This window comes from Geospiza fortis, unplaced genomic scaffold (assembly GCF_000277835.1).
Source record: "Geospiza fortis unplaced genomic scaffold, GeoFor_1.0 scaffold27, whole genome shotgun sequence".
NCBI classification, from domain to species: Eukaryota; Metazoa; Chordata; class Aves; order Passeriformes; family Thraupidae; genus Geospiza; species Geospiza fortis.
Window position 1 is genome coordinate 5,135,864 of NW_005054329.1, and position 13,647 is coordinate 5,149,510.

Here is a 13,647-nt window from a genome sequence, read left to right on the forward strand (position 1 = left end):
CGGGGCTGCAGCACCCTCGTGTGGCTGCGGGACCCTGCGGGGGACACGGGGACCCTGCCCGGGCACCGCACCCGCGGATCCTCCGCCCTTCCCCGTCTGCTGGGGGTGCGCATGGAGGTGTTTGGGATGGATGGAGGGTGTCATTCCTTGGGGAATGGGTTGAGGAGGCTGATATCTGCTCCAGTGCCCATCAGCCTCTCCAAAACAAGCGGATGCGATGCCAAGCTCCAGGGAGATCCTCCCATCGCTGCACACTTGCTCTTTGGGAGTCACCTGGTTGAAAACAGTGGTTTGAGGAAGGAAACAGTTTGTAAATATCCTTGCAAACTTTCCCTGCTTCTGAAGTTGTGGTGTATGGATGCAACGCTGTGCATCTCCATGCAATAGTTCTTCCTTAACACGTGATAACTCTTCCTGGGCTTTGTGACACCAGCTACCAAAGGAACCTTTGCTTCCTCCCTTTTTTCCAGGTAATTATAAAGCATTACATCCCTGTGCACAGCTACCTTCCAGCTTCTCTGCTGCCTTAGGGTGCTACCCTGTGGGGTTGGAAAGAAGGAGCAGCGAGCAAAATATCTGCTTCAGGGAGGAGGAGATGCTCCTTCCGTATGGAATGTAGAGTCTGGGGTGAGCATCACAGCCCCCAGGACAGGAGCACTGCTCCAAAGGGCAGGAGGGGCTCTGCTGCTGGGAGGTGACGCGTTGCTGTCACAGGAACACGTGTTCCTGCAGTTTGAGGATGGTGCCACAACCATCTTCAGACCTTCCCGTTGCCACCAGAGGGAGAAGGGCTCAGCAGCACAAGGATGAAGGGAAAGGAGGATTCTGTAACCACGGCATGTCTGTAATTCATTCTGGACGGGGATAACCAGGCGGGTGTCCCCGTGAGCTGGAAAATGTGAGCTCTGTTTTGTCTTGCTGCTGCAGCAGCCGATGCTGATGACAACACAAAATTGTTCTCATTAAAATATTCTAGGGGCAAACTTCAACTTTTCATCAGTCAGCAAGTCATGCACAAGTGTCAGGCTGGGGGGTCAGAAACAAGGAAAGGAGGTCCAGAAAGATCCTCCCATCTCCTGAGACCCACCCTTTTGGAATCACCTGGTTGAAAACCAACTGCTTTGAGGAAGGAAACCATTTGCAAATGTCTTTGCAACCTTCCCCCACTCCTGAAGGTGTAGTGCATGGAGGGAGAGCAGCTCTCCTGCCAAAATTAGTGCTGGTGATGGATGTGCCCTTCCTGGGAGGAAAAATTCCCCTGTCCTGGAAGAGGAGAGGTTGCACAATGCCTTTGAGCTCCTCACTGACAGCCTTCCCCCAGTATCTCCCTCCCCCGTGGAGTGCAGACCCTGCCAGGTGAGCTGCAGCTCTCCATGCTTGTCTGCCTCCTGGTTTGAGATCCCTCAGATGCCCATCAGCTCCTGGGAGCTGGCTGACCATGGGTTGAGACCTTCTGCTCTGGTGGCAGATGACTGAGGTTGGGACAGTCCAGGCAGGAAATAAGTGACATATTTCCAGCAGTCAACAGTGATGAGTCACTGGAGGAATCTGCCCTGGGATCTGTAAGTTCATCACTTCCAAGGGTCTCTTGACTCAGGGCTGGATGCTTTCCAAAGGGATGCTCTGCACTGGCCATGTGCTGAGGACATGAGGGTGCTGCTTGGGTGATGTTCTTTATGCAGGAGGTTGGACAATTGGCCTTAATGATCTACAAGCCACTTACTGAATGGATAAATAAGTGGTTGCAAAGCAGCAGCAGAGCGTTTGGCAGGGATGGTCAAGTGTGTGGGACCAGGGTGGGCCTGGAGTGATGCCCAGTGTGGGGACTTGCTCCTGCTGGGTGCTGCAGGGATGATGTGGGATGAGCCTTGTTCCCCTCTAGGGAAGCTGGAACGCATTGTTTAGGGGTCCTCCCTTCCTCAACCTTGGATCCACGTGCCCCAACAGCCACTGGTGATGGGAGGGACAAAAGGGACAAAAGTTGCTGCTGGGATGGGGCTGAGCCTCTCTGGGTGCAGGGGACGGAGCTGTGGTCCCCTGGCTGTGTGGGGGGATTGAGGATGGCCTGGGGGGGGAGGAGGTGACAGAGACATCCTGTAAGTGGCACCATGTGAGCTGGCCTGCATGGAGGCTGCTGCAATTCAGCAGGTGAAGAAGGCAAGTAAAAGAAACAAGGGGAACCCAGGCGTCCCTTCTCCTCCCAGCTCTCCTGAAAGTCGGCAGGGCAGCACATTTCTGCACAGGCAGTTGAGTCCCTGCCACGTTGCACCAGCACACACCCAACCACCATCAACTTTCTCTCCCTCTCTGAACTCACCATAGCATTGATCTCCACCATATCCTGGGGCAATGGATTTCAGGCTTTATTTGTGCAGTGAGGACACTTTCTGCCTTGCTCTCTGATCCTCTCCTATCAATTCCTGCCACTTAGCTCACTGCCTTTCAGTCTGAGCATGTGCTGGGCAGTTTCCCCTGGGCACATCTTCACACCTCTCCACATTGCATTAAATCTGCTGCTTGAGAGCTCAGCACTGTGAGCTTCTGGAGCCCTGTTTAACTTTGGCTGCCTCAACTATTTGGTATCACCTTTGCCTGACCACTGATTCCTCTTGTTTTGGGTGCTTGGTGCCTGCTCTGCACCTGTGGGCCTTTGCTCCCTGGAAAGTGCTCTACAATCTGAAGGTTTATTTCTACCCTTTAGCTTCTTTCAGCTCAATTTCTGTGCAGAATCTGACCCTCCTTGCTGCCTCTTAATTCAATTTCTGCCCAGGGTGCTTGTCCAGGCCAGGTGGGGAAACCACAGAGGCTGGTGATGGAAGACTCAGGTCCCTATCACATGCACTGACACGTCTCTACTCAGTAAAATATTTATTCCTCCATTATTTCACAAGAGTTGTTTTTACAAAAACCTTACAAAAATTTCCAAAACACAGACATGCAGAAGAAAAAAAACAAATCCACCATGGATCTTGTTACAAGTAATTGAAATGTACAAATAGAAAGGGCGAGAGAGAGCTTAGATTACAATAATCCCTCGGTCCTGCTACCCCTCCATGGGTGCAATTTGTATCTCTTCTTGGTGAGTTCAGCATTGACTGACAAGCTGTGATAAGCTGCCAAAAGCACAGCAAAGGAGGGGCCCTAAGATTAGGAGCAAATGTTTTCAAATATATATATACATATAGATATTTAGTGAAGAAATATTTATTCCCTGCTTTTTTTAGGTTTACAGAAACAGCATCTGCAAACTATTAAATGGGTTTATTTTCATTAATGTTCTCAAAGAGGCAGCGACATTTATATCCCTGTGGTTTCATCTTGTATAACTGAAAAAAGAGCCCTGTGCTTTCCATGGGAATAGGACCGCCCTGGCCCCCTCCTCCTGCCCCAGTGGTGTTTCTCTGCGTGGATGATTTCATCCACAGTGGATCCCTTTTCCCCCTGGCTTGGCAGGTCCCTGTGCGGTGTGGGGAGCTTGCATGACACATGGGATGGATACCAGCCCTGGAAATACAGATGGGGGCAGAGGGTGGGTATTTAGGGTGGCACTGGAGGAGGTGGACAGGGTCAGTCAGGTTGTGCCCTCTCCCTGCCTGCCAGGCTTGAGGAGGAGAATGTAGCTGTTCCCAACTGGAGAGCAGAGAAGGCAGGGGCTGGAGGATGGAGGGGCTGGTTCACCCCTAGGCACAGGAGATGGTTCTCCCATCAGGTCTCCAGCTCTGGGTGCTGGGTGAGTCCCCCCATGCTGGCATTGCCTGGGGTGCAGCTGAAAACCCCACTGTAACAGCCATGGGTCCCACATGCAGCTGCAGTGAGAGCCCCAGTGGGAATGGGAGAGGATGCTCCTGGGAGCTCTGGGGACTCAGGTGGGCACTGTGTAGCTGTGGCACTTTCAGCCTCAGTGTCACCAACCAGAGGATGTTTACCTGGAGGAGGCACCTCAGCAGTTGCTCTGTTTGTGCTCAGATCCATTGCTGCAGCCCCCAAACCAACCCCTTCTAGGGAAGCAGGGCTGTGTCTTCTCTGCCCAGGCCACCCCTCTGAGCTGGTGGTGTCCCCATGCTTGGCTGGTGGCTCTTTCCAGTGGGTGAGGAAAGGGTGATGTGGTTTCCAGTGGGCTTTGTCCACAGGGACACCACACCTCCACCACCCCAGCTGTGGAACGGGGAAGGTGGAGGCTGCATCTCTCCTCAGCTCAGCCCCATGGCTTGGGGCCAGGCTGCCCACCCCGTGTCCATCCCCTGCACGTCCCACCTTGGAACCTCATTAGGCTGCACAGCAGGGTGGGATGAGGGGGGAAACCATTTCCTTTCTGCAAAACCAAGAAAGCCTCCCCCCATGGAGCTGCCGGCCCCAGAGCCCCGAGCACATCTGCGGAGCTGCCGACGGGGAGGCTGTGCCTCCGGAAGGCGAAGCCTTCGTTGGCACGGAGCGCTGGGAGCCGCCTACTCAGCTGAAACCCAACAGCTTTTTCCAATTTTCTCATTCCCTGGGACTGTTCAATGACCTGGGGCTCTGCAGAATTGCTGGCAAATCCACCGAGGCAGGGCAGCGGTGCCTGCTTGGGGATTGGCGATGCATCCCCAGCTCACGGGAGAGCTCACAGGCTCCAGGAGGGTTTGTTGAGGTGCTGCAGCTCTGCTTGCCCCTCTGGGAAGGGACAAAGCCCGATGCCATCAGCATAGGCAGCTCATAAATGCAGAAGACAGTACAGAAGGCTGGCTGAGACTGGCCATGGCATGGGCGAGCCATCAGCTTCCCAAAGTCCCAAGCTTTGGGAAGTCCCAAACCCCACACTGTGGCCAGGGTTGCACAAAGAAACGAACACATGGATCAGCTTTGGCACACACAGTTGAGCGCCACAAGTCACAGCCTGGTGGAAAGGGGGGCCCGTGATCCTCCCACAGTGTCCCTGCGGGAGGAGAAGACCCAATAACTCTTTGGCTCTCTGGGCAAGATACCCAAATTGGTCAAATCCAATAGTCCAAGATCCTTCCATGTTTGGAAGCAAATTCTTGTTCCCTTGGCAAGTCTGTTTGTCCTCGAAGAGCGTGTGGGGGGTATGTGTGTATATATAGCCGTTATTATAAGGGTGTGCGGAAAAGCAAGTTTCTAACCAAGTTCGCTCCATATGTGGCTATAATTATGTGCCACTTCGGCCTGGGACTGACTCTACCTTCAGAAGGGAAGGGAAGAGGAGAGAAGATGCTGAGACATTGGATGAGCGGCACGTGTGTTGGGCAGGATTTGTCCTGGGCCTGGCACGGGAGCTCCACGCTGTGTCCTGGAGGAGGCCACGGGATGGGCTTTGCCCTGCTCAGTTCACGGTCGGCACCTGGTTCTGATGGAGGCTGAACTCCTTGGCCTTGAGGCGCAGGCTGGCAATGCTGTTGGCCATGTTCACCCCCTGGGTGGGCGTTGCGGTCCCGCTGGAGCTGTAGGAGGGCACAGTGCTGCAGGGAGGGAGCAGGGAGCAATGAGGAATGGCCCATGGAGAAGACCCCACGCCCTTTGTGGTCCTGCTGGCTTCCCAGGCCAGGCTGGCTGTTCCCTGTTGGAGATCTCTCACAACAACAGCCAAGGCTTCAGCATTTTTATGGGCTTGGATGGATGTGGGAACCCCTCAAACTATGCACCAGGAGGCCCTGCTTTGTGCTTTTGGATGTGATGGCTGAACATGAGCAGCTGGGAACCAGAAGGGACCCATGCCACCTCCTGTGCCGAGATGTGGGAAGGGTCAGCATGAGGCCAAGCAAATCCCTTGCGAGGACCAGGGTGCCTGCTCCGGCCCCAAAATGCAAGGAGGCAGAGAAGCCTGCTCAGAGTTGGGCAATGGATGCTCAGACAGTTTAAATTATTCCAAAGCCAAGTCAGACGAGCTCCTTTTGGCCTCATAAAACCCCAAATCCCCAGCAGTGGCACAGGGCTGCATTGCTGGGGCAGTGGAGCAGATCTCTAGGCTGTCCTGCCCTGTGGCCACCTCCTCCCCAGCTCCTCCAGAGCCTCCACCTACCTGTACGGGGAGGTGCTGGTCCACGAGAGATACTCAGGGGTCAGTGCAGTGGGTCGTGGTGCCATGGGCTGCTCAATGGCTGCCTCCTGGCTGTAGGATTTGAGCAGGGATGCTGATCTGTTGGCCAGCATCGCCCTCTCGTTACGGCGGAACTTGGCCCTCCGGTTCTGAAACCACACCTGTGATGGGGGAAAGGTGGAAAGGTGGTCACAGGGGACCCAGTGTGAACAGGGGTGTCCCAACCATCTGTCCTGTGGGTCATGGTGATGTGCAGGATGAAACAAGGGAAGGGACAGTCCCTGCTCCTGCCTGGGGCAAGCCAGAGGTGTTGTTTTCTCCCACACAAACCTGTGCTCACCTGGACTCTGGCCTCGCTGAGGTTGACCCTTCTGGCCAGCTCCTCCCGCACGAAGGCGTCGGGGTAGTGCGTCCTCTCAAAGACCCTCTCCAGAGCCTGCAGCTGGCTGCTGTTGAAGGTGGTGCGGTTCCTCCTCTGCTTCTTCTTCCTCTTGGCTGCCCCACAGCTTGGGCTCAGGCTCTCTCCTGTGGGAAGGAACAGAAGGCACATGAGAGCCAAACCCGTGCGCAACCCCATGACCCAGCCAAGCCCAAGCCCTGCTGGGGTCTGCAGTGTCCTGCTCTGTGCCAGCCATGCTCCCTGCAGGCACTGGGACTCTGTAGGAATATGTGCAACCCTGTGATGTCCATGAGAATCAAAACATGTTTAGGGACCTGCTGGAGCTTAGGATTAACCCCAAAATTCACAAGGCCTGCAGTGGTTTCATACCTGGCTAAACCATGCTGACCTGATTTTGAATACCAGTCTCAGTGTATTCTGGGGCTGCACTTGATCCAAGCTGGAGCTCAGCTCTCGCTAAGACTTTAAGCCAAGCTTTCATGAATGGTGATGAAAATCCAGCACCAAAACACCCCCAAGATGTGGGTCTCAGCTGCCCAAGGTGACACAGGACAGCAGCCAAGCATCTGCTCTTCCACCCCTGCTCCTCGGAGCTCGGAGCGAGCGGCACCGCGTCTCGCAGGGCTCAGCCTCCGCAGTGTTTATTTCTGGCTTTGCTGGCTCATGGAAACATGAAGCTGAGGGTGTAGTCTGGTTTCTCAGTATTGATCTTGGGCTGTCAGCCAGGCTGAGATTAATCTCCTCTTTGTCACTAATATCATAAGGTTTGGGCAATTTCGTGAAGCCTTTTTCCGAGACACCCAGTGAGCTCCTGCAAAGGCTTCGTGGGGAGCACGACTCGCTGTCGTTCTCCCTTGTGGAGGTACTGGTTAATGGCTCTTTCTGTTCATGAAGCATCTGGATCCAATCTGTACCTACTGGTGGGAAAGCATTCTGGAATTATTTGAAATGTTAATAATTTTATGACATTCTGATTCATGGCAGGGGTATGTTGGGGCTTTCTGCTCTGTATCATTGCAGAGGCCAGGGTGGCAGAACTCCCTGAGTATGCTCACAAATTAAATACTTGCTAATAATATTAATTGTAATACTTTTTTAGTAAGTCCAGCATTTTCAGATAATGCTTGAGCAACAAACAAAATCTACTGGAAGAGGTATTAACTCTGCTGTTTCAAGACCCATTAAGCTGTTGAGGGGAAGGAAACTTCCAAGATCTTTAAGGCCAGAAAAATCTTCTTGCACCTTAACTCTGAATAATTCAAGCCATGAAACATCCAACAATAAGTTTTTCATCAAGTCCCTAGGACTCCTATGTTCCCAACTACACCATTCTCCCAAGGCCTCTCTGCAGCCACTGGCATTTCTCTGGGTCTTTAATTGTGCTGTAGGTGCAGCTTGGCCTTGGCTGACCATCAACAATCTTTGATCTTGTATTTTGGACATGGCCTTGTTGGTTGGGTGAAGACACAATGGACAGTGCCTGAAATATGTGTGGGTTTGAGACCCTTTCCCCAGCCAGGAAACCACGGGCTGCCCTTCACCACCAATCGTGTCTAAAGGCTCACAAATAAAATTCTCAGAATTCTCTCCAGCACTTCCTCCTGCAGCTTCAAATGTTCTGCCAGTCTTCTGCTTTCCAGTTGCCCCTTTTAGTTAAACTCCTTTTTTGGTCCTGTTTTCCTCCAGCAAGCTAACGAGCCGCTGGATTAAAATACATGAAGTCCAGCCATGGTTGTCCCTGAGTTTTTTGGGAGCTTGGGACTGAAATGGGAACCATCAGGCTGGGAAAGAGCTACAGGATGTAACAGGGTGAGAGGTTTCCTTGTGGGTTTATGACCATGCCACAGGGCTTCTGGGGAAATGGTACATCAGGGTTTGGTTCAAAAGGTTTAGTCACAAGGGCACCCACGGCCCCTCACCAAACTGGCAATGATTTCAACAGAACCCTGGGAAATGTATAAATAAAATTTATAAACCCCCTTTGGCTTCATCCTCAATTTAAACCTGGCTATAGGGCTTTTGCACAGTGTTGATTTCCCTTGCCCACTCTAATTGGGCTGAAAGAAAGGAGGAGGAGGAAAGTTTTTTGAAATTAACTCTCAATCCAGTTCTGTAGGATCTGGCCACATTTCTGGCTGGTCTTTATCTCCCCAAACCCACAGAAGGAAGAGCTAAACAGCCACAGGAGACAAGTGGTGCTGAGTGCTTCCCATATGGGGCTGGCAGTCATGCTGGGATTGAGGTTTAGGACTGGAGCTGGATCAGGATGTGTCCGAGCACCAGCTGTTCCTGGGTTTTTGGAGACCTGCAAACCCTGGGACATGCGAGCTTTGGGGCATTTTGTTCAGCCCCTATTTCTGTTTTTAATGGAGAGACCTTCCACACCTTTTCCAGGCCATCTCTCCATGGCAGGGAGGCAGCTCCGCACATGGAGTTCCTGCCTGGATCCTCTGCTCTGCCCGGGGATGAGCCTTGGTAATGCATCAGCATCTTTTCCTCATTAGCTCAGGCACTGCAGGCCTGTGGGACCAGGCAGATGCCACCCTAATTGCTGGTGGCGAGTGTCTGACAGGTTTACAGTTAGGCTGGATCTCCTCTATCAGAGATGCTTTAATAATCCCAAATCAGCTTCCCGAAAATGAGCATGGCTCAATTCTTTGTGGCATCAGAGAAAGAATGGGAAGGGGGATGAGTTGGATCCCCTGAAGACACCCTGTGCTCTCACTGCCATCAGGGGCGCTTGGATTTAACCAGACCTGCTGACACCTTGATGGAGGAATTGGAAACCAGTTCCCAGCCTGATGGGCTCCCAGGAATAAGAGTTTGTAATTGCACAAAGTTAAAACCAGCTTCCCACCATCACTGTTCTGTCCCAAAGCAGTGCTCGGGGAGGCTATGGAGAAAGCCAAACCCTTCGTCAGGCATAATTTGGGGGTTCATTTGGGCTGAAGGGACCAGTTTGGTTGGCCAGCCCTGAGGTCAGAGGGGCTCGTGAGCCTTCCCCCCAGCCACCTTCCCTGTATTTATCTTCCAGTGATTACAATTTCCGCTGAAAGGAAAAGAAATGCAGGGAAAGGGGGAAAACAGGGGGGATAACGTTACTGAGTAACGAAAGATGACATGAGGGGGAGGATGGGGAGAGGGAGGCACAGGGGCTTTGCACAGAGCAGGATGGGCCCAATGTGCATCACAAAAAAAACCCTTAAATTGCCCCAGACTGTTAGGCAAGACAGAAGACTTTTCACCCATGATGTGGATGAGTTTTGGGGTGCTGGATGTGGCCTGGGTCACCTCCAGCCTCCTCTCTGGGCTGTCCTGCCTCAGGCAGTGCTGCCTGAGAGCTGCAGAGAGCCTGGGGACAGCTCTGTGCCCTACAGATGCCATGGGGTGCTGGGAGACACCCCAAAACCCTTCTCCCTGTGGGAGCACCAATGCTGGCAAGCCTGGACTGTGCCACAGGGAGAATTTGGGAGCAAAGGCAGCACCAGCCCCGGGTCAGAGCTGTGCTGGTTCAGCTGGGCACCAACCACCCCCTTCTCCCTCTCTTGCCTTTGCCCTCTGTGCTTCCATCAGTTTCCCACAGGAAGGACTCAGCAGTCTCAGCCTTGGTGCTGGGCTTGCCCCTACACTGGCAGGGCCCCCAGCCTCCCACAGCTGCTGTTGAGCACTGAGAAGAGGTGATTTTCACTGGATTTCCCCCAGGGCTTTGGGTTTGACTAAGAGCTCCATTAGTGCACAGTAAATGGCCCCAGAGCAGCTGTGATCCAGACCAACCAGCACAATCCCAGCAGCTCACCTGGCTGACCCTGGAAACACAGGGATCCTCCCTTGGGATGTCTCTCAGGGATGGGCTGTACTGCCGGCCGTGCTCAGTCTCCCCTCTGGACACCCAGTTTTGGGGGGTTTATTTGCAAAATACTCATGCAGAGTGAGGTGTTTGCCCAGCACCACCCCTGCTACCCCCGCCAGCTGCCAGCCTGTCTCCTCCCCAGGGGATGCTGCAAACACCACTCCCCATCAGTACCACCACATCTGGGACAAGTTTTCCTGACTCCAACTCCACCACTTGGCTTTGGGGTGCAAACACCCCCATTTTTCAGGTCAGAAGGCAGCAAGTTCAACCCTCTCCTGCAAAAATGCCCAGGCTACATCTCCTCCAAAGTGTTTCATTTTGCACTGCACCGCAGCCCCCACGGCCCTGAAACGTTTTCTGTCATTAAATTATTTCACACGTTCCATTTATTTGCGAGCAGTTTGCCAAAGACCCTTTAAGCTTTAAATTTTTCACACCCCCCCCAGCCAAAATGATCAAATCTGCTGTACCATTTACTTCCCTACTACGCCTGGAATGGCATTTTTTTCCTCCTTTTTTTCTTCTTGGGTATAATTTAAGGGTTGAAATAGCCTGGAGGGAATTAGCTGTAAATTCTTCCTAAGACAAATAAATTCAGCCCTCTAAGTTTCTACGTTTTTCAAACTGTTGAGAGACATTTTGGGTTTGTTTTACTTGAAATAATGATCGTGGCATATCTGACCCTCAGGCTGCGGCCGGCTCTAGCCAAATAAATAGCTTTTATTAATTAAGGTTTATCCTTAACAAATAAAACCCCAATTTGATCTCGGCCGGCTGAATTAGCAAAAATAAACAACGGGTTCTCTGGGCACTTGATGTGGATTTAACAAATTAACGCTGGGCCTTCATCAGGGAAGCCGCAGGGTGGTGGAGGTCTTTTACAGCCAAGAAATCCTTTGGAAAAACAATGTCTTTCGTTTCTCCCATGGTCTCTCTCGGTAAACATGTGCACTCCCTTCATCCCCTCATACTCGGGGGAGCGAGGAGAGCTCCGGCCATGACGTCTGCCAGAGCTTCATGTGCAATTGTTTAACTTCTCCTCTAAATCATGGGGAGGGAGCGTTTCCCCTCGGACTGCAGAGAGCTGGAGCGGAGCTCTGGGGTTTGGGAATTGCCCCTCCATGGTGTGTGCCCTCTCCAGCTCTGTTCTGTTCCACAGCCTTCAGCTGAGACACCCGAAGCCAAGGTGGGATTTGGGGCTAACAAGTGCAGGGGACCCCTCTTTCCAGCAGCCACTTCCAACACTGCCCTGCCTTGGGATGCAGCTGGGAGCAGCCTGGGAGCCCAGGGCGGGGGTTACCAGGGCTTTGCAGGGAGGAGGGACAGCAGGAGGGATGCTCCAGAGGCCAAAGGGAAGCTGGGCACTTGTCCCTGCTCATGGGCACAGGAAGGACAGGGTTTGTGGCAGAATGGATGGTGGGAGATGCCTACACCACAACGGGTCTTTAATCTCCCCAAATCACCTTGGAAAGCCTGGGGGGCTGAGGAGCAGCCAGGAACCTGCCCCTCCACATGTGCTGGGTCACCCAGCTACGGCTCCTTTCCTGCACCCACCCATGAGCCCAGCCTGGCGCACAGGAGCAGCCCAGCACCAGCCTGGGGGCAAAACCACATTGGTGAAACTCCCGTTTTCTGCACAGTTTCACCCCAGTACCCAGGGGAGAAGCTTTTGGGGCCACCAAGCCCTGCCCTCAGGATGCCAGCCCCAGCTTTACTTGGCACGATGCTGTGAGGTCCAAACCCATCCTGGGGACAGCCATGGATAAGGGGGACAGGGCATCCCTGGGGAACAAGGGCTGTCAGTCCTTCCCCAGGCTCCCACCTCCTCATCCTCACCCACTGCCCCTCCCTGTCCCCCTCCAGCCCAGCCCAGCCTCGCAAAGACCCCGGGAATGCTGAAGGCTCTGGGGGGAGGTTGGAGCTGGGGGGGTCCAAATGTGCTGAGTCCGAAGGAAACTTTCCCAGCTCAAGTGGCGAACATGAAAAATTTAAGAGAGGGGCAAGTCCCAGCTACTGGAGAAACATTACAGCGAAATGTTTCCGAGGATGTTTCACCTCATTAATTGTGAAAAAACTGAAACGCTGACACGTTTTTACAGGCTGCCAGTTTTGCTGGGGGAAAAGTGTCTCTGTTAAAAAGGAGCAGCAAAAGCCTGGACCAAGAAAGAGGCCAAGGCTGTCCCGGGGGGGCCTTAGCCTGTGCTCACTGACAGGCAGCAGCAGCCTGTTTTATGGTTATAGAGCTGCCTCTGCACCAGCCAGAAACCACCCAGCACCACAGCGTGCTACCCCCAGCCACACAGACAATTTTTGGGAAGATCCTGGCCAGCAGTGCTGCAGCCCCAGGGATGCTCCATGCACAGCCTGCACCCTCAGAGCCCAGGAGGTTTTCCCCTTGCACCCCTGAATGGTGTGTGGTGTCTGAGCACCCATCACAGCAAGGTCCTGGCTGAGCCAGCAGCATCCCTGCATCCCAGTGGAGATGTGTCCAGCCCGTGCTGGTAACCCAGTGGTGGCACTGAATCCTTTTTCCAGCTCATTATTAGTGCAGCAAAAGCACTGGGAACACGATGCTTAGATGGATTCTGAGAAAATAAAGATTATGAAAAGGAAGATCCCCATGTCATGAGACACTGCTTCCCTTAGGGATGGCTCCAGCCCAGAGTGAGCCACCAAATTCACTGCTGGGAGCTGTGAGTGGACTCAGAGCTGGCTCTGGAGCCAGGGCAGCCCTGCTGCAAAACCCAGGTGCACAAGAGGGGGAAGATCAGGAAGCCACAGGGAGCAAGGAGTAAGATAATGAAAAGAATGAAGAAGGGAAGCAGAAGCTGGAGACACCAGGTGAGGAGCCAACCAGCCAGGTCTTGTGCTGTGATTTAAAGAGGATGCCCTGGAATTTGAAAACTGGTGAAATCCACAGGGCTGCAGGCAAAGCCTGAGTGCTCAGGAGTCCCTGAACATTCCCAGCACTTCCCACCATGCCAGAGGCTCCTGCACAGCCCAGCACGGGCTCACCCAGCTGAGGCCAGGCCCCAGGAATGGTGTTTTGGCACAGCCAGCTCCTGCGTCAGCGGAAGCATTTAATGAATTAATTGCAGCCACATTCCCTGAAGGAGGAGGCAGGGTTGGTGGGAAGGGGCTGGGGAACATCTTTGGCCACAAAGCTCTGGTGGGAGTAAGAGGAGCAGGCTGAGCAGCACAAGAAATTCCTGGACTAAGGAATAGTCCAGGATCTGGGCGAGTCGGTGCCACCACCCACCCTTTACCTGGGCTGGGAACTGCCTGTGACAGACCTTTGGGGAAGGTGACAGGGACACATCACTGGCTCAGGATGCAGCCCAGCCGCCCACAGAGCCTGGCACC

At 53.4% G+C, this 13,647-nt stretch overlaps 1 protein-coding gene across 1 annotated transcript; it reads right to left on the reverse strand.

Moving 5' to 3' along the window:
• Positions 1-2,853: 2,853 nt before the first annotated feature.
• Positions 2,854-6,721, reverse strand: PRRX2 (paired related homeobox 2). The gene is given in 6 exon segments (XM_005421291.2): positions 2,854-5,453; positions 6,014-6,192; positions 6,372-6,568; positions 6,571-6,633; positions 6,636-6,697; positions 6,699-6,721. Coding segments are annotated over 6 exon segments (660 nt in total). The 3' UTR covers positions 2,854-5,317.
• Between the last annotated feature and the right edge of the window lie 6,926 nt (positions 6,722-13,647).